This window comes from Lithobates pipiens, unplaced genomic scaffold (assembly GCF_037356315.1).
Source record: "Lithobates pipiens isolate NorthernLeopardFrog02 unplaced genomic scaffold, aLitPip1_a1.2 Scaffold_4, whole genome shotgun sequence".
Lineage (NCBI taxonomy): Eukaryota > Metazoa > Chordata > Amphibia > Anura > Ranidae > Lithobates > Lithobates pipiens.
This window is the reverse complement of record NW_027507852.1, coordinates 312,022-338,217: the sequence shown is the minus strand read 5'-3', so window position 1 is coordinate 338,217 and position 26,196 is coordinate 312,022. Positions and strand designations below refer to the sequence as shown.

At 39.0% G+C, this 26,196-nt stretch overlaps 1 protein-coding gene across 2 annotated transcripts in view; it reads right to left on the bottom strand.

The window, feature by feature from the left end:
• SALL2 (spalt like transcription factor 2) overlaps nt 1-25,769 on the bottom strand; it is a 39,555-nt gene extending 13,786 nt beyond the window's left edge. The window contains exon 1 of one of the 2 annotated variants that reach the window (XM_077466854.1): nt 25,297-25,769. In XM_077466854.1, the coding sequence (XP_077322980.1) occupies nt 25,297-25,369 (73 nt within the window). In that variant the 5' untranslated portion in view covers nt 25,370-25,769. The remainder of the gene's footprint in view (nt 1-25,296) is intronic. The other variant, XM_077466855.1, reaches the window with a different exon arrangement.
• Nucleotides 25,770-26,196: the final 427 nt, after the last annotated feature.

Here is a 26,196-nt window from a genome sequence, read left to right as displayed (position 1 = left end):
ACGTAAAAGCCTAAATTTTCTCCCAAAAACGACCGTGCGCCTTATAATCCGGTGCGCCTTATATATGACCTGTTGACATCGCTGGAGATTCGTGGAAAAAGCCACCCGGTCTCTTGACGTTAACCTTCGGACTATAAGGCGCACGTAAAAGCCTAAATTTTCTCACAAAATCGACCGTGCGCCTTATAGTCCGATGTGCCTTATATATATGGAAATATCCATTTTATCAGCCGGTCGTTGCTAGTGCGCCTTATAATCCGGTGCGCCTTATAGTCCGAAAAATACGGTAGTAGCTACAAAAAGTGTAGCTGCTGACTTTTAATAATCAGACACTCACCTGTCCCATGGTCCAGTGATGTGGGTGCAGGAAGCCTCACTCCTCTCACCCTCCTCTTAGCGGCGCCGGCATTCCAACTGTGGAGCCACAGTCAGGCACGAGCTGCGCTGTGCACTGTGTATGGCAGGACAGTCTTCTGGGACCTGTGACGTGTCCCAGAAGATTGCAGGGAGGGAGGGGGGAGAGGTGATCTTCGTTCTGGTGCCGCAGCGCCAGGGGAGGAAGTGAGAGCTGGGTGCCTCTAAAAACAGGATACCCGCTCCCCCCCCCCAAAAAAAACAGCACTTAAAGAGGAAGTTCAATTCTTTTTACCGCTTTAAGGACCGAGCCTCTTTTTTACACTTGTTTAAATAAGTTAATTGTTGTTTAAATAAGTTAATAAGTTAATAAGTTAAAATATATATATATATATATATATATATATATATATATATATATATATATATATATATATATATCTATATATATATCTATATATATAGATATAGATATATATATATATATATATATATATATATATATATATATAAATTTTTTTGAAAAAAAAAAAAAGGCACTTTTTTTCAATTAAAAAAGAAAAAAATTGTAAAATTAGTCCAAATTTTTCTTTATATTGTGAAAGATAATGTTAGGCCGAGTGATACCCAACATGTCATGCTTCAAAATTGCACCCGTTCGTGGAATGGCAACAAACTTTTACCCTTAAAAATCTCCATAGGCGACGTTTAAAAATGTCTACATGTTACTAGTTTTGAGTTACAGAGGAGGTCTATGGCTAGAATTATTGCTCTCACATGAACGATCGTGGTGATACAGGTGGGGTTTGAACACCATTTTCATATGTGGAAGCTACTCACGTATGTGTTCGCTTCTGCGCGCAAGCTTGTTGGGAGGGGGCGCTTTAAAAATGTTATTATATTTTTTCTTATTTATTTTACTTTTAAATTATTATTTTGACATTGTCTTTTAAAAAAAAAAAATACATTTGGGTCATGTTTATACCTATTACAAGGAATGTAAGCATCCCTTGTAATAGAAAAAAAGCATGACAGGACCTCTTAAATATGAGATCTGGGGACAAAAAGACCTCAGATCTCATATTTACACAAAAATGCAATAAAAAAAATGTCACTTGAAAAAGAAAAAGTAAAATAAATTCTCCTTTAAGAGCTATGGCAGTGGCGTTTAACGTTGATTCAGACCTCCCATGCTATAGAGCCGAGCGGGGGCCATCTTCTCCTCAGTCGGCAGCCAGGCATCCACGGTAGAGGACACAATCTTCTTCGCCGCTACTGGCTGTTTCGGTAAGCAGCAGAGACGACCAGAGTGTGGCGGGAAGGGGGTGGGCACCCCTTCCCTCTCCAATAAAAGTGATCTTGCGGTGAATCCGCCACAGAGACCACTTTTATCCTAAAGAGAAACGCACGGCGTTCCCGAAAATACTGGGGTTATGGCAGCTAGCTGCTGCAGTAACCCCCGGTATTCAGTGTCAAAGTACCGATGTACGGATACGACGTTTTGCGTAAATTTCCAATAAAAAAATCTGGGGACCTATGCAGAGCTGCATCAGATTTTGCACGCTTCAGTTTTAGTAAATCAACCCCAATATGACTTTGCACATAAAAACACGGGCCTAACTAACAGGCCCTTGCAGCAACTGAATATAGCCATGTGACTTGAGGTGCTCAGACTAAAATTTTTAGTTTAGTAGCTTAACCAGTTGCCGACCAGCGCGCGACGATGTACGTCGACAGAATGGCACGGGCAGGCAAATGGGCGTACATGTACGTCCCTTTAAATTTGCCGCCCTGCCATCGGGAGCGTGCCGCCGGCGGCGTGTTCCCGAGCTGGTCGGGACACCCGTGAGTCCAGTCGCGGGACCCGCGGACTCGATCGCCGCGGGCATCCCCGCGATCGTCTCACGGAGCGGCCGAATGGAGAAGTGCCGTTGTAAACAACATTTCTCCATTCTGCCTAGCAACTAGTGACGCTGATCTCTGCTCAATGTGATTGGAGCAGAGATCGGTGTTCACTAAATGAAAGCCCAACCCCCCCACAGTTAGTAACACACCCCTAGGAACACTTAACCCCTACACTGCCACCCACTGGTTAACCCTTTCACTGCCAGTGTCATTTACACAGGAATCACTGCATTTATATAGCAGTGATTACTGTATAAATGACAATGGTCCCAAAAATGTGTCAAAAATGTCCGATGGGTCCCCCACAATGTCGCAGTCACAATAAAAATCGCTGATCGCCGCCATTACTAGTAAAAAAAAAAAAAATTATTAATAAAAATGCTATAAAACTATCCCTATTTTGTAAACGCTATAACCTTTGCGCAAACCAATCAATAATCGCTAATTGCGATTTTTTTTTTTACCAAAAATATGTAGAAGAATACGTATCGGCCTAAACTGAGGGAAAAATTTTTTTTTTATATATTTTTGGGGGATATTTATTATAACAAAAAGTAAAAAATAATGCGTTTTTTTCAAAATTGTCGCTCTATTTTTGTTTATAGCGCAAAAAATAAAAACCGCAGGGGTGATCAAATACCACCAAAAGAAAGCTCTATTTGTGGGAAAAAAAGGACGTCAATTTTGTTTGGGAGCCACGTCGCACGACCGCGCAATTGCCAGTTAAAGCGACACAGTGCCGAATCGCAAAAAGTGGTCTGGTCTTTGACCAGCAAATTGGTTCGGTCTGAAAGTGGTTAATAACTGTCTATTTTCTTAAAAGAAAAACTAGTATTAATACTTTACTATAATATAGATCTATTTTGTGTTTAACCATACTCACATCAACATATGCAGCGGGTATTTTCTAGCTGTCTCCTATTGTCTTGAATCATACATAATTTTTTGGCCATGGAACTGATGTAGGTCCTATAGCTTCTGCTGGTTGCCATTGCAAGCTTACTCTGTCTCCTGCATGGAAGATTGGCATCTATTTGACAACGCATGTTTAGTTTTGCCTTCTCTGTAACTTCAACATTGTTTTGGGAACTTTCTGAGGTATTTTAGGTTGAATTGTGCTGTTCTAGACAAAGTTTATATCAAAATTCTTCACATCAATAGCTGATCAGGCATAACATTTGTACCCGAGATTGGTTTGTATGCCATAGCTGGAGAAGCAACATGTGTGGTATGCCACTTGTGTTGAACAATGTTTTTAAAAATCAGTTTTACCATCTGAATGATGTACTACGAGTAATGAGCTGGTGGTGGCTACTCACCTTTTGCTGCTCACCACCAGCTAGTTGCCTCACTTTTTTGGTTACTGTCTACTGCTTGCTGCCTGCTCCAAACATTTGCCTAGATTTTTTTGACTACGCTTGTCTTGCACACACACGGCAATTGTTGACCAACAAATATGAACGTAGTGAGGTACTACGTTGTTTTTCAGCTCTTTAGCGCCTCCCTTTGGGCTCCTTCTGCTAATTTAATGTTAGTAGAAGTTCGGTGAGAGTTGATTTGTACTTTTCCTTTCGCACTTTTCATTTCACGCTTTTCAGTTTGCGCTTTTCAGTTCATTTCTGAACAGCCGTTCGTCAACCAGCCATGTTGCGGAATTGGAGGAGATAACGTGTTATTTATTATTGGCCTTGGAGTTATTGCTTTGACAATATTTTTTTGGTTGAATAATGATTTGATTTGGTATATTTTCTATATTTTTGTATGTATAGAAAGCACTTTTTGGTTAAGTTCTATTGACAGATAGCATGTCTAATGTTATTTGTTTTATTTTTTTAATGCACAATAAAGAAAATTGTGTAGAATAATACTTGGCTATGTGTTTTACTTCAAATGACAGTTTTGGAGTAGGCAGGTATATTTAAAAATAAATACAATGTAAAATTGACAAGGGACACCAACATAGTTGTATCCTTGATCTTAAAAAAACTACGGGATAATGATGTTGTAACTTACCCAAATAATAAAAAAAAACAAAAAACAAGCATAATAATATTATTCTTGATATCACTAGAAAAAAAAAGCCTTTGAAAATTTGTTTGCCATAACTCCATCGTTATCACCAGCAAAGCAGCTTCATTATTATCCCTTTAAAGAAGAAAAGAATGTGCGATGCATTTTAAAATTTCATAATTTGCCACGTCACGAATGTTAATTCTCCATTACGAACGCTAGTTTACAAGAACGCTTCTGGCTTGTTCTTGCCTCCGAGCCGGCGTGTTTGTACTTTGGACGTTTGTCCGACGGTCTTGTGTACACACGATCGGAAAATCCAACAACAGACATTTGTCCGCGGAAAATTTTAAAACCTGCCATCCAACATTTGTCCGTGGAAAATACATACACGCGGTCAGATTTACCAACAACAGCCTGTCATCGAACATGTCATTGAAAGTCCGATCGTGTGTACGAGGCTTTACGCAGCCATTCCTAAGCTTCTTTGTAGAGGAAGTGTGACATTCAGGCAGACATAAGACACTGCTGAATTGAGGGTAATCTGGAAATGAGTGAACTAATTATATTCCTCACTGGGATGTAAAAGTATGTATTTTTATGCTGGAGAAAGGTGTTGTGTCTGTAACAATTTATTTTGGAATATCATGACTTACGTACCGTATTAAAACCTGGACATGCAACCAGTTTTACCAATCTATTAGTGGGGAGACTTCTACATTCCTTGAAAAAAATCTGATCTTTGTCAGGGTTTTGTCTAGCATACTAAATATCTAAAATAATATAAATTCTTGTTTGACAAACACGAATTTAGTGATGTACTATGAGAGTATAAAGAGGAAGTTAATTTCTCAAGTGCCACCCTTTGGGCCCCTTCTGCTAATTTCATGTTAGTAGAAGTTTGATGAGCATTGATTTGTGATTTTCAGATCGTACAAAACAAAGGCCTTTTAAAATATGTTTTGCATAACTACATGCAAAGCAGCTTCATTATTATCTCATTAAAGAAGATGAGACTTTTGACATTTCATCAATTGCTGCGTCACGAATGTTAATTCTAGATTACGAACAGTAGTTTACAAGACCGAACTCTTCCCAGTTCTTTATTCCAGGCATGCGTGTTTGTACTTTTTCGACTTTTGTGTGATGGATTTCTGTACTGACTATCCGAAAATCGTTGAGTTCACATCAGAAATATATTTTTATAGCCTGCACATCCAGCTTTGTGATGTAAAAGTCAAATCGTGTGTCGAATGCACCACACTAACGATCCGAAAAATCCGCAGTCAGCTCGTCTTCAGACTTTTCCTTTCTGATTTTCATACCGTGTGTACGAGGCCTAATGGTTTGCACTTTTGATGTGCAACACTGGGATTCTCTGTTCCAGTCAGAGCCAGGATACTATCTGCACTGAGTTTTCATGTTCTCCCTGTGCTTCCATAGGTTTTCTACCACACTCCAAATACAGGCTAAGTCAATTGGCTCCTACCTAAATTGGCCCTCATTGTATGTACAGTGGGGGAAATGAGTATTTGATTCCCTACAGATTTTGTAAGTTTTCCATTTACAAAGAAATTAAGGGTCTATAATTTTTGTACCATAGGTGTATTTTAAATGATAGAGACAGAATATCAACTAAAAACCCAGAAAAAAAACATAATACAAAAGCTATAAATTAAGTTGCAGTTCAGTGAGTGAAATATGTATTTGATCCCCAAGCAAAACATGACTTAGTACTTGGTGGAGAAACCCTTGTTGGCAAGCACAGAGGTAAGACTTTTCATATAGTTGGGTACCAGGTTTGCACACATCTCATGAGGGATTTTGGTCCACTCTTCCTTACAGATCTTCTATAAATCCTTATAGATTTCTTGGCTGTCACTTGGCAATTCGAAGTTTCAGCTCCCGCCATAAATTTTCTATAGGATTAAGGTCTGGAGACTGACTAGGCCACTGCATGACCTTAATGTGCTTATTCTTAAGCCACTCCTTTGTTGCCTAGGCGGTAAGATTTGGGTCACTGTCATGACCCATCTTCAGTGTTCTTACTGATGGAAGAAGGTTCTCATCCAATATTTTACAATACGTAGCCCTGTCCATTGACCCCTCAGTGCTGCAATGTTGGTCTGTGCCTTTATCAGAGAAACAGCTTCACAAAAATAAGGTTCCCACCTCTGTGCTTGACTGTAGGGACGGTGTTCTTAGGGTTCTAGTCAGCATATTTCTTCTTCCAAACACGGCGAGTCCTTCTCCTTAAGAAGGGACATGTACAGTCATGCCAATGAACATCTAAATGATTCAGAGAAGGATTGGAAGAAAGTGTTGTGGTTAGATGTGACTAAAATTGAGGTCTTTGGCATTAACTCGACTCGCACATGTTTGGAGGAAGAAAAATGCTGACTATTAACCCAAGAACAACATCCCTACAGTCAAGTACGGAAGTGGAAACATACTTTGGGGCTGTTTTTCTACTAAAGGTACAGACTGACTTTGCCGCATTGAGGGGCTAATGAATGGGCCATGTACTATAAAATATTGGATAATAACCTTCTTTCCTCAGCCAGAACACTGCAGATGGGTTATGGACAGGTCTTCCAGCATGACAATGACCCAAAACATACTGCCAAGGCAACAAAGGAGTGGCTCAAGAAGAAGAACATTAAAGCGGAGTTCCCACTGATAAAAAAAAAAATTTAAGTTTAATTTAATGAACTCATGTTTTTATGCAGAATCGGCCCTGAATTGAGGATTTCCTAAAGGAATATATTTTATATTCTTCTTTCCGGGCAGTTTCCATAGTGCTTGTGGGCATGTGAAGTCCACAAGCACTATCTTCCAGGCTCTGGTGCAGCTGAGCAACCAGCATGCACCATCACTCTCTCTCATGCGCCACATGTACGGCGCAGCATCGTACACTTCAGGCATTGCCAGCAGAACAGGTGGTGTCGTCGGAAGTGCCCACACCCGTTGTGATGGCAACGAAGCCCATGGCACTGCCCAGTGACTCCTGGGAAATGATGACAGACATCTCCCAGGAGCACTAGCAAGCACAGGCGCTGAGGGAAGTGAACTTACAGAATCTGCAGGGGATCAAATACTTATTTTCCCCACTGTATGTGTGGTAGGGACCTTAGATTGTAAGATCCTTGGGGTCACTGGTGTGAATGTACAATATATAAAACCTTGTGTAAAAGTGTTGCTGTAGTAAATACATTTGTTCTATGTCTTTGGACATCAACCAACACATTACCTTTCTTAGGGATACTACATGCCATGATGAGCTGTATGTCCCTTCTTTAGCATTGCAATCTTTTCAGTCACAGTTCTGTCACCTTATATATTGAGGACATTGGCAACTGAAAGTGAAAGATGCAATTGTCAAAATCCCTGTAATCTAGGTTAAAAGACATTTGTTTTATTCCATGTAGGCCATGCAATTTTATAACTGGCATAAGAATTATATTTTCTGCACCTCTTCTTTTAGGGTTTGTAACAGCTCGTCTGTATTATTTTCTGTAGACTGCATGGAGTAACCCATTTGTTTCATGTAGCTTGGTGCTCACTGTATTCTCTGTAACTCTAAACGTTCATTACCTAGACTAGGTGCAGCATTCTCATTAGTAATAAATAATGTTGACATTTTAGATCTCCTTATTTTTTAAATTCTAGGACGGTATTTCTCAACCCTTTTTAAGTCAAGGCACCCTTTAAAATTATTATCTCACGACACCCCATTCTTAAGTGTAAAAACTGATCATTTCACATATTGCAGCAGCATTTGGACACATAGGACACCCAACATTAGCGGTGTTTTATTCCTCCACCTTGACAAACTGGCACTGACTAATATTCTGATTGAAAAAGGCTGTTCTAGGACATACAAAGGGGATCAGACAACAGCAACAAATTCTACTGGTGACATGTAGGTGCCTGCAAACTCTACTTTCTGAGAACAACATGTGTGTTTATTGTTACAGGTTCTTTATTGGTCTGTAGTGGTATCTGTGATTCAGCAGACTGATACGGTTAAAGTGGTTGTAACCCTAAAAAATAAAAATAAATTGATTCTGTTCCTTTAAAGCATGAATAACAGCACAGAGCTTGTGGTGTGTAATTTTTCCCTTTATATAAGCTAAAATACCTGGTTTATCCTGCCCGGTGCTGCGCTCCCCTCTGTAAACTGACCACGTTTATCATGGCTGCTGAGCCCCTGATACTGTGGTCAGTGTACATGCCACCGTCATTCCGCTGACTCTCTTATCTCCCCCATCCCTCTCTGTCTGTCAGTTAGTCTGTGCCGATCTGCTTTCCACCCCTCCCGCTGCTAAAATAACTGCGTCTCATTCCTAGAATTTACTGTGTTATATTAAGTTATGTGCCCCAGTGTACGTGCTTTATAAAAAATATGCAGCTTTATACCTAATTTCAGAGTACTAATTTCAGAGTACTGCTCTGTGCTCACGTGACTGTAGCCGCTCTCCTCCTCTCCTCCCCTCCTACCAGCTGATGTCAGTGGGGGATTCTCAGCCCCTCCCTCTGTAGTTATTAGATTAGGGGAGGAGAACGGCTACAGTGGACACATGGAGACAATCACAAAGCCATCTCTAGCAATCAGAGAGTCCTCACCACATTTAACATGCCCTCACGATACAGAGTATCTCACTTCACTAATGCAATGTCCAGTTGTGTTGGTATTTTACTGTCACAAATAAGGCTCACGCAATATCTTAATAAGAGTGTAGTGTTACCCTAAAGGACCTTCTTGGTAATTTGGGTCCTCTGTTCTGCGCCTTGACTCCAAGAACAACATCAGTCCTTCTGATATACCTAGTTGAGTAAAAGTTACTGCATGAACTTAATGGGAAAACAAGTGTGGATACCTTTAACATGACTGTGAAATAGTATCAGGAAATAGACACCATTTCATGGTAAATTAAGTCAATGAGGTTGATTTTATTAAAGGCTAATAGAAAGAGAACTTTACAAAGGGCAGTTGTCCTTTGCAAGTGCAGTTGCTCCAGAGCTTAGTGAATGAGGTACAGCTTCACTTTGCAAAGAGTACACAATCACGGGCAAGGAATTTTTTCTAAAAAAATGCATTTTTGCTTGCACATGATTGGATGATGGAAATCAGCAAAGCTTCTGCTCATTTACTAAGCTCTGGAGCAGAATGCAACTACACTTTGCAAAAAGCACAGTCTTTTTGCCTTTAATAAATCAACTAGGGTGGCACAGTGGTGTTGGGTGGCACAGTGGTGTAGTGGTTAGCACTCTCACCTAGCAGTAAAAAGGGTCACTGGTTCACATCCCAACCATGACACTACCTGCCTGGAGTTTGCATGTTCTCCCTGTGCCTGCATGGGTTTCCTCCGGGTACTCCAGTTTCCTCCCACACTCCAAAGACATGCAGGTAGGTTAATTGGCTTCTGTCCAAAAATTGGCCCTAGTATATGAATGGGGACCTTGGATTGTGGGCTCCTTGAGGGTAGGGACCGATGTGAGAGTGCAATGTACAGGGATAGGGATAATTGTAGACACTCACTCAGGTTGGACTGGTGTCTTTATGTAACTATGTAACTCCAATGTATTGATACAGGTTGAGTAAATGGTGGTTTGAGCATAGAGGAAAAAAAGATAACTTAGGTTAGAGTTCTGTACCGCTAGACTGGAATCAATTGATAAATCAGCAATATCGGCAGTAATCACTGCATATAAACATTAACTACAATGTGAATAATAATACTATAACTCTAGGAGAATGGCTAGGACACGGTACAATGTCCCCTGAGAGGTACCTCTTAACATAAGAAATAGGCGAAGGTCTCTGTGTAGCAGCTGTAAAGGGACAGTCTTTAGTCCTAACTCTTTAGCCAGCTAGCATTATGGCATAGTTGTACTGTTGGTGCACATGAGAATTATTCCAGTTAAGCTTGTAGGCAGCAATAGAGTATGGCTACTATATGGCTGTATAGTCAGTTCCTGAAGGGCTCAGTCTCTCTCTAGCAAAAGATAGTAAATCCCCACAACAACAGATCACCAGTCTCAGTGATATTGCAGCTTTCCATCTGGTTACCGATGCTCCTAGGTCTGCTCCTAGGTGACTGGCTATTGGCACTCTCAAGCTCAACACTCCAGGATGACGATGTTCACTCTCCAGTCTCCCTCACAGCAAGAGGAAGAAGTGTCCTGTACAGCCTGAGAAAATAGAGCTCTTTCCCTTCCTCCTGGCAATCTCCCTCTGGGAAAAGCAGTTGAAAAAGCCCTTGATTACAGTTGAGTTCCTCTCTTCTGGACTACAGTTCCCACAGTGCAGTTCTGCCTGACTCAGCCTATTAAACTCTTCCTGCTCAGCAGCTCCCTCCTCTTGCTGACATATCTGTTAACCAGTTCAGCATCACAGGGCAGCAGCTGCAGAGAGCAGCTGCAGACAGTGTTTCTCTCACTCTCTTTTCTTAGCCAAGCACCTGACTACAAGAGAAAAGTTCCAGTTACAGTGTTTGACATTAACTGAAACTTTTCCAACAGAGAGGTCTCTAGCGCTTATGCAGCTACCCTTTTCTTCATGATGGGACTGAAGATTTTAATATGTAGGAACCCTATAGTGACAAGAGCCACCTCCAGGGATGTCTCCATTGCAGTTCTACCTGTCTATGACTCTATAGGGGAAATTCACAGGCAATCAAACGGCATCCCAAGGGGCAGAGCTTCCCTTTAAAGTCTCAACATGTCTGTCATTGGGTGTGCTAAAAACAGATATCTTGCAAACAAATTTTTTTCTTAGATATAAGTGGTTCCTGAATGCCTGCACACATCTCTTATGGCAGCCGCTTAGGAAATTCCATATACTATATCCACAGAGTTATACAACTGAAATGCATCAAGTGTAGCATAATCAACATTTTCTCATTATCTGTATTTTTTTACACACCAGTTACATTTCAACAATTTTTTTGTTCCCAAGTCCTTTGCTCTTTACCTCCAGAATATATAAAAGAATATCAAGGGTTGACGCTGCTTCATCTATATGAGACACACTTTTATATCTGTATATAATAGTTCTTGTTAATAAAGTGTCCCATCTTTTTTGGCTAATATTCCATGCTTGTAAAATCAAACCACTTCTGACATTATACCATACCAAGGTCAATTATATCTTAAATATATGCTGTATCATACCAAAAACAAAGATTCCAAAAGCATGTGAAATGTGGTCAGTGTAGGCAATGGTAAACGCTGAAAATATAAGAAAATGGCTCCTATCTCAAGAGAAAAGACAGCAAAAACTGTTTGCATGTGAGGATAAAGGATCAACCAGCAGGTCCATTAGCAACAGAAGATTGTGAAATTTTACGGTTCATATAATTTAGAACTTCTGTTTTAATTGCTTAGTGGGAGTGCGGACTGCTCAGTAACAGCTCATCATAGCACAGGTTGCAATGGACAACTCATTCACTTTAGTCCCAATGTTTTACTCATGTTTTCAGTGGTCTCTGTTGTCTCTAAATTTGAGTAGATTACCATACCATCTCAGAAGTCCCTCTCATATCTGCCTTCATATGCAGTGCAAAATATTCTCTTTATGACCGTTGAATAAAACAGACTGACTTGTCCAGCTCCCGTTGTGCCAGTGCAAGCAAGAGACAGGCCCTATTACATACGTGACAGGGAGTTAACGTTCTGACAAAAACCCCTGTCATGTGTGTGACACAAATTATGTGAGATATCTGTATGGGTTTGTGTGCATCATTGACAGGGTAAGGAAATCTCACTTGTGCAACACTTTGATGGTTCAAAATCCAGCCTCCCAACTGTGGACGCTAGATGAAACCAGACTTTCTCTGTCCTGCGTGTCTTTTTACATGATCTGTAGTCCTCCCTTTCTTTCCATACAAACCATTCAGTCCCATGGTGACTGCACTCCGGGCTATAAAATGTGTATCTGACATGTTTTCTGCAATCAGCAGCACTTAGTCATAGATCAAATAGTGTTGATAGCATGAAATACATTAATAGCATGTTTGGCTATGCACTTTGTCTAATATGTATAAATTCCTAGCCTGAAGTGAGGTCATCACTGACCTGACTGATTATAATGTGAGCCAGAAACGGGCTAGACCTACTTCAGCATTGCTGATGCTGGGCCAATTAGCAATGACTACATAGTGTATTTGGATCCCTTCTATGCATACCAGATGCATGGAAGGACTAATATTGCAGAGTGAGATTTCCGGTTGCTAGAGTTCTACATGTGATATGATTAATGAGCACTGGTGGAATAGAGGACTAGCTACTCAGTGCTCAAGCTTTATTTATTCTTGGTAGTTTTTATTTTTTGTGAAAGCTATTCAGTTTATAAACTGAATATCCTTAAAATTATTGATTTTTTTTATTACTGTCTTACTTTAAAAAGTAACATTTTAATACCTTCATGCTTTAATGTCTCAGTGCATTCTGGGCTTTCTAATGAGAAAACCCAGTGCTAGCTTTGCACTTGTTGACTGCTCCTGCAGACTGAAGAACAGAATAGTCTTTACTACAAAGCAGGAGGGGGTTGTATCACTGCTATGGTTCATTCAGCTGACCCATTCAGCTGTGTCTGTAAAACTTGTGTTCCTGCTATTCAGATCTGTATGCTGAACTCTGCAGTATATCAGCTATCTCTGGCTGGAAAAGGTACATGGAAGGTGCATGGACATATTTACATGCAATGTTTCATGTATACTTGACTAGTAAGACATAGGGGTTAGTTTACTACAGGAAAATAGACTGTTAATTTTGCAAGGAAATTTTCACTTTGAAAGGGAATTTTTCTTTAGCTTGGTAAATAAGGTGAAGCTCTTTTTTAAATAACTATATGATGGTAGTGTACTCAAGTCATTTGATCACCTGTGCGGGGAATTCGCCTTAACACGAAAACTATTTTATCAATACCTCCAACTCAGGCACACTCTACAAACCCAGGCACAGACTGTTAGTTTATCTGTCGCTAAATCTTTACTTTTTCAGGAGGTTTTGCAGGCAACCAACCATAGGGATGTAATAGCATGAGCTTACTCAACACTAGTTTCCTCAATTCAGAACCATGCTCTTCTCAAATGTAGAACTCATTGGTCTACTTATGTGGGAGGTATAGATGGAGACCAATGGGGTTTGGCCTTAGAATCAATCTCGGTGGTGTCAGCATCTCATAAACTATCGTAATTATTCATACTACATAGGTCCTACCGCACACCAGTTCAATTGTATGATTGGGGAAGAAGAGACTCTCCCTTTTTCCCAAAGTGTACCATCCATAGGGGAGACTTCATACATATGATCTGGCGCTGTCCAAAGCTTACCAGATATTGGACGGAGGTCACACAGACTATCTCCACTCTCCACTTTGGCCCAAATGCCCATACCATCTACCCCATTAGTGTGCCTCCTAGGGGCGATTGACACTATTTATATTATGGTAACCAGACTATTATACCTAGCTGGGAAACTTATAGCATGCTTCTGGCTGGCATCTACTGTGCCTACTTGAGCCCAATGGATTACCTATGTTAACTCTCTTCTCCTCAGGGAACAGCTGGCATATCGACATTGCAATGCAGTTAAACAGTTCAACCTTATATTACTCCTTCACAGTTAGTGATGGATAGATTGCTATGGTTCTAGAACCCTTTATTGTTTCTTGAGCTTGGGGCTTCTACTACTATATATGACGTGTAGATAAAACATAATTTGGTGCACTTGCCTACAAACAAACTCGAAGGTAGGTGCTTTTTCTCTTTTTTTTTTCTTTCGGTTCGTTTTAAGTTTTACCAGTAATAAGATTATATGAACTTGGTGCCAGGTAACATACCCCACTTTTAAGTTCACAATGGGGTTTATTTACTAAAGCTTGAAAGTGAAAAATCAGGCTCATTTCTGCATAGAAACCAATGAGCTTCTAACCCCAGCTTGTTCAATTAAGCTTTGGTAATAAAACCTGGAAGCTCATTGGTTTCTATGCAGAAGTGAGCCTGATTTTGCACTTTCCAGCTTTAGTAAATAAACCCCATTGTGTACTGAAAAGTGGGGTATGCCTGTACTCTGCATTTGGGTATATACACTATGCATACGTTTCTGATGCTATTTTCTATGTATACCTTTTTACTGTACTGTACAGTTACCCATTATCCTTGTTGATAAAAAAAAGCTCCCCTGACTTCCCCTGATTGGGTATTGTTTAGAAAGTGAACTTTCTCCACATTAACTAAACTAAGAGTAAATTCTCTTGCAAAGTGGAGAGCCTATTAGTAAATCAACCCCATAAAGTAAAAAAAAAACAAAAAAAAAACATGAAACCTGAAGATAATACACATGAATATCGTTAAATAGAGATGTCAGTGTTCATAAGTGACCCGATGTATACCTGAGAAAGGGCAGAACTCTATAAACTCTTCCATACAACCACATACAGGTGAGGAGGCCTACTCCTTTCACGGGATGCTCATAAACGAAGGGAGTCTTATTGCCTGTGTGTTGAAGATCTCTTGATACTTTTTTACTTAGCCCCCCTCCTCTCCCTCTCTGCTCTTTCCCCCCTCCTTTACCCTCAGTTTTTCCTATTCAGATCCTGGGAAAAAGATTTTGCAGCTGGCTGAACTAAGGTTGTGAGTCACAAAAGCCCCCTTCTCATCACAGTGACAATGCAAAGAAAGTGTCCCAACCCAATGAGCTGAGAATGGAGCCAACCCCCTGAATTCCCATCCAAGCCTTGCTGCTGACTGTACAAGCCAGAGGGACTTTATCTCACCCACACTGTGTGTGGCCTTGCATTAATATTATGTATTTGTGTGGTGCCAACATATTCCACAGTAGCATGCAAGATGAGATTAAGAATTGAATCCCCAACTCCTTCTTTGTATACTTGTATATTTAACACTTATGGGCCCAGCAGTGCTAGTACATGTGCTAGGAGAATTCATTTTTTTAAATTAAGAAGCTAGAATGTATTGTTAATATTAGACAATGATCGTCCTGTTCCAAAGGCAATAATAAGACATAATTAGCCAATGCATAAGTAGTGTTTACTTGATTGAAAGAGATATAGGGAATCCATAGCTATCAAGACCATTTAAAAATAGACAGTGCAAAAGCATATCTATTATTTATCCCTTTTTAACAATGAAAATCCTATTCTTATCTGGGGTCAAGCCTTCACAACACCTCATGGGTCCAAAATCCTACTTGTGCAGGGCCTGCCAATGCTCTGCTTACTCCCACTAGCATTGCGTTGTTTGTAGACAGCACGTGCCTCCCTCAATGTCTGACCTGACAGCATGCTGTCCACGGCCAGTGGTGCTAACAGAAGCTGAGCAGGCAGAGTGACATTGAAGTCTTTGGATAAATTAATTGATCTGGTGAACTCATAGAAAAACAAATCTTATTGAAATTAGGGTTTATGTGAGATTCCCTTTTCAAAGCCTAATGCAGCAGACCCTAAAAATGAATGCAAGGTAAACTTAGGAGGTGACATGAACATGATGTTATTTGTTCTGAAGGTTCCATTAATGATATATACCAGTTGTAGTTCCTCTTGTGTTCTTTCTTTTATCCAACACTGAGAATTTGGCTTTATTTTGTTTTATTCTTTTAAAAACTTTGTTGCTAGTGTTTTCTATTTTCTAACGCTATACTTTGTGTTATTTAATATTAAATTTTGTGTTATTTAATAAAGTGGTATATTTTGGAAGCTAGACAAACAAACATTTTGCACTCTAAAAAAGCCTGTTGGCAAGTTCAAAGTACCAAGTCTCACTTGTCTGCACCAGCAGTTGTGATGAGAAAAACAAGTTCTAGTAATTGCATGTGGCTTTCATGGTAATCCGTGAATGAAGAACTATGCACTGGGGTTGATTTACTAAAACAAGAGAGTGCAAAATCTGGTGCAGCTCTGCATAGAAACCAATCAGCTTCCAGGTTTTATTGTCAAAGCTTAATTGAACAAATTGAAATTAGAAGCTGATTGGCTACAATGCATATCTGCACCAGATTTTGCACTCTCTAGTTTTAGTAAACTAACCCAATATCACCCAAATCGTCCCCTCCGCTCCTCTGAGGACCTCCTGCTTTCTAGCTCCCTTGTTACCTCCTCTCATGCTCACCTTCAAGACTTCTCCAGAGCATCTCCCATCCTCTGGAACTCCCTTCCCCAGTCTGTCCGCTCAGCCCCTACCCTGTCCACCTTTAAGAGTTCCCTGAAAACTCATTTATTCAGGGAAGCCTATCCCACACCCACCTAACTGTCCCTGAGCCACCCCCATCAAATCATTCTCTGCATCTATTACCTTTTGTACCACCACCCCCTCCCTTTAGAATGTAAGCTCTACGAGCAGGGCCCTCCTGTACCTTTTGTATTGTACTGTAATTGTGTTCCCCCTATACATTGTAAAACGCTGCGTAAACTGTAGGCGCTATATAAATCGTTAATAATAATAATAATAATAATAATAATAACCCAACTTTATTTCAAAGGGTTGAATTTTGAGAGAACACAAATGGCATAATGGAGGCTGATTTACTAAAGAAGTTAAGAGTCTTCAATTAAAAAAAAATGTGTGACTATTTTCTGCAATTAATTAACCAGTCATGTGCAAAGCAAATTCCTGATTGACTTGACTTAAATATGTGCAGATGCTTTTCACGTGATTAAATATTTGAAGTGAATATTCACACATGTAGCCTCCCTGGCGGTATTCCCGAGTCTCGCTCGGGGTGAGATTTAATTACCATAAGCGGTATTCCTGAGCCAGACTCGGGATCGCATTGCTGTATCCATGGAGGGAGATACTTACCTTGTCCTCTGGATCCAGCGATGTCTCCCCGCTGTGATCAGCGAGCTGCCATGTCTCGCTTGATCTGTAACAGCGCAGAGCTCCGTTCCCTGCAAGCGTTGCGACGCACAGGGATGTAGTTCGGCGCCAAATTCAAAAAGTAAAAAACACAGTATAGATACAGTATACTGTAATCTTACAGATTACATTACTGTATCAAATAACTACACATCCCCTTTGTCCCTAGTGGTTTGTCCAGTGTCCTGCATGCAGTTTTATATTATAAATACTGTTCTTTATGCCTGGAAACTGGAGATTGTCCATAGCAACCAAAAAATGGACGTTTACATCAAAAGTGGTTATAGACCAGCTAGAAAACAGCGATAATAAATTAGAATCACTCGCAGAATTGTGCGATAGTAATTTGTGGGGAAATTCGTCATCAAATACTAAAAGTAATGACAGCGACAATTCTGCAACTCAGCACATTTCAGTGTTTTTGATTTGATTACATTATTGAATAATTTTTATTATTATTATATTATTATTTGTTATAATTATTTATAGTTATTTAATATATATATATATATATATATATATATATATATATATAAAAATATATATATATTATAATTTATGACTTCATATTTCAAATGACTAATGTCTATTAGACTCTTGTTTGGATGGATTTAAGTGAATTATTTCTAGGAATTACAGGCCTACAATATAAAACGCCAAATTTCCATGCAAGATAATGGTACCGCTTTCATCACCTAAAATCTGAAATAATCATACCGCCAGGGAGGTTAAGATCCTCAAGCTTTTAGTAAATCAGTCTTATTGCCTGTAATTCAGTATAAACCTATACTTTCAATATTGGGCATATTATACAGGTTATTGTTTTATGGGCCATTTTGTGTATAAAGTCTAACATATCCAATTGTTTTAAAAGATGTACAACTGCGCAAAAATTGAAATTAAACTGACATTAAATGATATCCTTATTCTTCAACAACATCAATGCACATCCATTACCTAATGCCCCTGTAATCTACTTTTCATGAAGTGGTTTCTTACTGTTTCCTGCCTCCTTGTGATGTCTTCCATGAGCTCCTGAACATCTCCCTTTCCATGTGTTAGGAATAAGCAGTGCACGTTGGTTGTGGTCATGTACACTTTTCTATGCACACTTCAAATCCCATAGTCCATAGTCCCTAGTACTATCTCAGGAGTGAGTAAGATGGGGTGGCTATGTTCTACATGCAGTCAGACTATGGAGATGAACATAGCCACCCTCAAACAGGATGTTGGATCAAAGCAGAAAAAAATAAGAATTTGGAATTCTGAAGGAGACTGAGAGAAATAGTAGGTGCTTTTAAGAATATAAAAGAACAATGTAAAAATAAAAAATAAAAGGTAAAATAAATAAGAAAAAAAATATTTTTTTTTAAACGCGCCCCATCCTGCTGAGCTTGCGTGCAGAAGCAAAAGCATACATGAGTAGCACCCGCATATGAAAAACCACACATGTGAGGTATTGCAGCAATCGGTAAAGCGAGAGAAATAATTCTAGCCATAGATCTCCTCTGTAACTCAAAACATGCCACCTGTAGAATTTTTTAAACATCGCCTATGGAGCTTTTTAAGAGTAAAAGTTTGGGGGCGCAATTTTGAAATGTGACATGTTGGGTATCAATTTACTCGGCATAACATTATCTTTCACAATATAAAAAAAGGGCTAACTTTACTGTTTCTTATTTTTTAATTCAAAAAAGTTAATTTTTTTCCCAAAATAAGTGCCCTTGTAAGACCGCTGCGCAAATATGGTGTGACAGAAAGTATTGCAACCGCCATTTTATTCCCTAGGGTGTTAGAAAAAAAAGTATAATGTTTGGGGGTTCTAAGTAATTTTCTAGCAAAAAAAAAAACAGTTTTTAACTTAAACAACAAATCTCAAAAAGAGGCTCGGTTCTTAAGTGGTTAAACCAGAGCTTAGTGTCAATTTAAGGTATCCCCCTTGCCACAGTTTGCAAAGTAACACTAAATAAATTATTCAGTGTGATACAACATTTTTTGATATTTGAGTTAAATATATGTTTTATAAACTCGGATACAGATCTATTTTAAATACGTGATTGTGCAAAGCACTAGCAAAGGTGTAGTTCATGAAAGTAAAGTATTCCCCTACATAATGTCAACTATCTTTTATATCTTGTTATTTCTCAGTAATGCGTGGTTTCCTTTGTACATTATTTTTTGTTATTTTAGTGTGTAACATACAGGTGTGACTGTTGCTTTTGCTGTTCATAAAGAGAGAGAAATCTGAGATCAGTGGTGTGAAATTAGAAGCAAAATTACTTATAACCATACTACTTAGAAGAGAACAAATCCAAGAATTTTTTTATAGTGAAAATAAATGTCATGCATTTTTCTGTCTTTACGATATTGATTATTTTTTTTTATATTATTTTTGTTTATTTATGTTTCTAACAAGACACATATTAAAATGTTCATCCTAATAATATATATGCATTTATATCTATATATATATATCTATATATATATATATATCTTAAAAGTCCTTACAGTTAAACAATATTTTTAATCTCACGTTAGTGAGAGATTTTCACTTGTTGGCCCTTACTTTATTTGGAGCACATTCATTATGATGTGCTATAAATACGGTTATTGCCAGCAAGGGGTTCAATAGCATGAAATAAAAATCACCCACAAAGTTTAGCCCTAAGAAACTCTAACACTAATTTTTTTTTGCAAAATATAAAAACTTTTTTTGCTACAAAAAAACGTACACTCTTTTTTTGTAATGCACGCCCTTATTGTTGAAGCACCCAACAAATGTTGTCTGCCTAAGCCCAATTACTTTTATATGTGTATAAACACTTTACATCTTGGTAATAAATTTGTGATTCAAACTGTATTGTTTACTATTTAAAAACAAAAAAATGCTTTTGTGTATATGAGATAACCTCAATGCAATTTTTTTTTCATTTTATATCACTAACATGTTAACCACTTGCCGACCCTGTCATGCAGATACACTGCAGCAGAATGGCTCTCCTGGGCGAAATCCCGTACGGATAAGTCCTACCCTTTTTCGGCCACCAGAGGGCGTGTGCATGCTGGCTGCATGGCAGGGCACACGATGCACATGGCCAGCAAGCACGATCGCCGCCGGCCACACGCGATTGCGTACACGAGTGCCAGCACGGGGATTTGTGTGTGTAAACACACATATCCCTGTGCTGTCAGAGGAGAGGAGCCATATCGTTTGTTCCTACTAAGTAGGAAAAACGGTATGGCTGCTCTCCTAGTCAATCCTATCCCCATACTGTTAGAACACAGGGAGGAACACACAATTAACCCCTTGATCACCCCTAGTGTTAACCCCTTCTCTGCCAGTGACATTTACACACTAATCAGTGCATTTTTATAGCACTGATCGCTGTATAAATGCCAATGGTCCCAAAAAAGTGTCAAAAGTCTCAGATCTGCCTGTCACAATGTTGCAGTACCACTAAAAATCTCAGATCTCCGCCATTAATAGTAAAAAAAAAATAATAAAAAAAATGCCATAATAATGCCATAAATCTTTCCCATAGTTTGCAGACACTTTTGCTTTTTCACACTTTTGCACAAACCAATCAATATACGCTTATCGTGATTTTCTTTTACCAAAAATATGTAGAAGAATATATATTGGCCTAAACTGATGAAGAAATTAGTTTTTTTAAATTGGGGATATTTCTTATAGCAAAAAGTGAAAAATAATTTTTTTTTTCAAAATTGTCGTCTTTTTTTGTTTATAAAAAAAACGCAGAGGTGATAAAATACCACAAAAAGAAAGCTCTATTTGTGGGGAAAAAAAACGCAAATTTTGCCTGGGTACATTGACGAATGACCGCACAATTGTCACTTAAAGCGAAGCAGTGCCAAATTGTAAAAAGTGCTCTGGTCAGGAAGGGGCTAAAATCTTCCTGGGCTGAAGCAGTTAAAGGAAACCTGTATGGATTTGCAAGCTGCCTGTTCTGACGTGGAAAACGTATGTTCTGACTTCACTATGATGTCATTGCTGCATTTTTCTTCTGGGTCAGTGACCCTGAAAGTATTTAAGCCATTCAGGCAACCAAGAAACCTGTGCTGCAATATAGGCATAGATTACCATTGTCAAATGCTGGTTACCTGGCTGTCATACTAATTCGATGACTTCAATCATTTCTGGGTAACAGCATTCACTCTCACTGACTTCCCTTGGTGCATACTTATTCATAACATACTTGGAAAACTAATGAAGGACTTTCATTCCTGCAGACCAACAGTGTGTAGAGAAACAGTGTACTGTTAAAATCATTCTAAAGCCTAAATATTTTTAACCTTAATGGATTCCTTACATTAGGTAAAAAAATGTTTAGGCATCAGCATCCCCGCCCCCCTTTTACTTACCTGAGCCCTCATTTTATCCAGCACCATGCACGTCTGCAGCTCTTCTCTCACCTCACTTCCGGTTTTCTCTGGCTTTCCTGGGGCACCATTGGCTCTCGGTGCTGTCAATGCAAGCCAGTGACGAGGGAGTGGGGGGCTGAGTCAGACTGTCTGTGTCAATTGGCGCAGCAGCGGGGCATGCTCGCGAGCACACATGAGTGCCGCCATTGGTAGCTGCTTTCCATGGGGGCACTCGTGCATGCTCGCTCCTAAGCACTGGACAGAGAGGAGGGGCCATGAGCACAAGCAGAGGATCCGAGAAGAGAAGGATTGCGGCTACGCTGTGCAATTCCATTGCACAGAACAGGTAAGTATAGACATGTTTTGTTTTTTTCATTTACCTTTTACAATCGCTTTAAGCTACATGTAATAAAACCTGCAAGGTGGAATAATTAAGTTAGTTTTAAGGCATTCATGGAAACTTTTTCAAAGTTTCCTGAGGTTGTCAAAACACAGGAAATGTAAAATTTAGGTGGTATGGGTGGGCAGCTACATTTTCTATAAAACATTAATTCCATAGCAGAAGACCACCTTTGATGTCTTCTATATCTTATGATGCCAGTCATGCACCCATACAAATAAGTGGTACTGAAAAGTTACATGAATGGCAAATATTCTGTACTTCAATACACATAGTTGTGTATATTATTAACAAAACTCATTTTAGGTGTGTGTTTCTTTAGGAATATAGGGGCTTATATTGATTTACTAAAACTGGGGCATGCAAAATCTGGTGCAGCTCTACATAGAAACCAATCAGCTTCCATGTTTTTTTTGTCAAAGCTTAATTGAACAAGCTTAAAGAGGAAGTAAACCCTGATGGGTTTACTTCCTCTTTTTTTCCCTGCAAAGGTAAAGCATAATGGACTACTATGCATCGCATAGTAGCTCATTATGTGTCACTTACCTGACACAGGAGCCAGCGAAGTCGCCGCTGATCCCTGTAGTCCGCCGCGTCCATCTTGCTGGTGGCGTCTCGCAGCTCCGACCAATGACAGCGGCGAAGCCGCGATGACGTCACTCCCGCGCATGCGCACGGGAGTCACGCCTCGCAGCTCCGCCGCTGTCATACGGCGAGGCCGCGATGACGTCACTCCCGCGCATGCGCACGGGAGTCGACAAATTTGGCAAATCCATTCTTGGACTTGCCGCATTTAGTGCGCATGCGCGCCGCTGTCTACGGCGCATGCGCCGTAGACAGCGGTGCCCATTTTCGGGCAAATATCTCCTAAACCATATAGGTTTAGGAGATATTACTTGGACCTACAGGTAAGCCTTAATCTAGGCTTACCTGTAGGTCAAAGTTGTTTGGAAGGGTTTACTTCCATTTTAAGTTAGAAGCTGATTGGCTACCATGCAGAGCTGCACCTGATTTTGCACTCTCAAGTTTTAGTAAACTAACGCCACAGTGGTCAATATTGACATACATCTGAAGATAAAAGTCAACAGTTTTACATATTGAGTTGTACAGCTTGAAGCAGACTGCAATTCTAGTGTTGGGTAACAACAGAGGCAACAATTGTTTAATTTACATGCATTTATAGAAAATTCTGAAAAGTTATTGTTTTAGAGAAATCTAAATATGTACAGAAGGGGATGGAGAAATTTCAGGAAAATGTCATCCTAGGGCGTAAAACCAACTTTGCAACATTAGGAGCTGGCCAAATTACAGGAATTGAGTGCTTTATGAAAATAAAAATAAAATAATGAACAGTAAAAGCAAATATGTTCTGAAATCTTTCTGTTGCTAAAAGCATATGATAAAAATGCATCCTTTAAAAATGGGGTTAGGTTTTCCTAAGTACATGACCGGAGCGAGGAAATTAGGATGATTAACAAAATGATATGTTGTGAACAAATTGGTTATAACTTTTTGGTTTAGAGACTATTGTCTTGCTATTATTACAATACTTGATTGTGCCATTATGGAAAATGTTTTTCCCCTTTGTTGTTGTTGTTGTTTTGTTTTTTTTTCTTTCTTTTGAAACAAATAAAAGTAAAAAAAAAATAAAAAAAAAAAAAAAAAAAAAAAATATATATATATATATATATATATATATATATATGTATGTGTGTATATATATATATATATATGTATGTATGTGTGTGTGTGTATATATATATATATATATATATAAATGGGGTCAGCGTCCATGGCTTGACGAACTTGGGGCAAATGGCAGAAAAAAGATAAACATGTGAATGGCCACACAACAAGTTAAACATATGCACCTGCTGGAATGATCTACCATGGACAACAAACACTAGCATTCATGTATATGTGTGTGTGTATTACTGAGCTGGATAAGAACTGGGAATGTTAACTGTTTATGAGCTGTTATCACCAACTGTTCAAAGCACAGAAAGCTATTGGGGGCAACTTTCCCATAAGTATTAAAAAGACACTTTTGGGTTGTTAAAAACGACTCTCTAAGAAAAGTCATGTAAGCTGCAATTCTCACAGTCACTAAAACATTTCCATTTTTGTGCAATAAATACAACTATTGCAAATGCAATTGCAATAAAACAATGAAGCATGGCTGTGTGCGATGCTTAGTAGGTATACACAGATACCAATAATAGATAGATAGATAGATAGATAGATAGATAGATAGATAGATAGATAGATAGATAGATAGATAGATAGATTATACCATAACATGACTAATCTATATATTTTCCATTAACACCATTATCAATCTAAATAAATATTTGGCCTCCTGCCCTTGTAAGACTTTAGAAGCCTGATCCCCCAAACATGGAGCATTATAAACAACAGCGCAGCAACATTGCAAAGTGAATTGTCGAATGGTATATAGTTGCTGACAAGTGATGCACTGCCTGGTGTATTATAGTTTATACTTTTTTTATACTTATCTGTCTTGATATTAGTTTCTGAAGTCAATACAATAAAACTACAAGGCTGAACTAAAGGAGTTAGGAATGTTTGCACTATAAATTCTGCAAATATTTACTTCAATTATCCAATTGAAAAGCTAATTCCTGTTCACTTTGAACACCCAACCATGTGCAGATGAAATAAATAAACAGGAATTTGCTTTTCATATGATTGCGTTCAATCTGATTTTATTAAAATGTAAAATCTAGGTACAGACAAACAGCACATACGCAATTTGAAAAGCAACAGAAAATCCCAGTGTAAAGTTCAGTTACACAGATGCAAATGACAATTGAAATGCAGAAACATGCTTTTCACATGATTGAATAATTAAAGTGAATGTTCACACAATTTATTGAGTGAACATTCCCAGTTCCTTTTGTAAGTCGGCCTGTATATCATAGCACGTGACAATGGCTCATAGACAAATGCCTGAAATAACTATGATATACGCATCCTAAACCTATACAAATATAAAACACTCTCATTCTCACTTTAGTGACATGCATTTAATCGTCATTAAGTTAATCTAGAATTTTAATTGTAATACATTCAGTACATATACCACACATATTGTACCAGGCTTTACACACAGGTACAATGCAAGGTGTTTTTTCTTTTTAAAGATACATTCTTCACAATATAAAGTACATTAAGTTGAAGGATTCCTTATTTTTCTTGTATAACCTGTTTGCAAACATCTACCCCCAACAGGGGAGCTACAGATTACAGTCTCATTGAAGAATACAGACTCCTAAACACATAGCATAGACACACACATGCTCTCTCTCATTGCCTTGCCCCAACTCCAGGGACTGTCCTTACCATTCTCTGAAGAGGTTGAGTTGTCACAGTCGGAGATAAGCTGTTGAGGTTTCCTTTGCTTCCTGCGTGACATTTCAAGCACTGGAAACACTGCTTCCCCAGAACAAGTGTAGAACCTGATATCTGACTGCTCCTTCACAGTGGCTTGGATTCTTTGTCTTTTGTCCACCTTATCGCTCACTGCCGGATGGCATTTAAGTCACACTTATCAGAACCTCCATTGTTCATGATCTATCTACCTATCTATCTATCTGCCTATCTATATCTCTCTATATCTATCTATCTATCTATCTGAATCTGTCTTTGCTGTGTTTCCCTACCACTTACGAGAGTACCAGGAACTTTCTTTGTCTTCCTCACTCCCCCTGAGGCATATTTAATCTCCCTTTCCTTTATCTGAAGCTCTTGTCCCAAACTCTCAGGCACATCACAGTTGGTCAGCTACTAATCAGACACTCCTACATTTCCCAACTCCCACTTATTGTGACAAATAAGGCAAGAATTCCATGAAATTGACTGATTGCCCTGTGAAGAGAGAGCCTAGCCCTCCCCCGGTGTCACCTTCTTTTCAGGATAAGAAGATAGTTTGAAGAATGTAGCTTTGTGAGGCATCTATTTGCCCCTAATATTACTTCATGGTGTAGGCGTAAATGGTGATAGAGTTTTTAATGTCGTACATAGCAGCAATCTTGTCAGAAAGTAACAGTTCTAACTTTCTTATCAAGCAAAGTTGTGACAAAATTAGACAAATCAAGCTACCATTTGATTCACAATGTCTATCCAACTTTTTGGTTATTGCAACCCCTTCGTCTGCAGTCATGTGTAGCCAAGTGCAGAATTACCACTGGAGATAAGACAGATTTTCGTGAAGATGAGAAAGTTTCTCCAAAAACAGAAGCA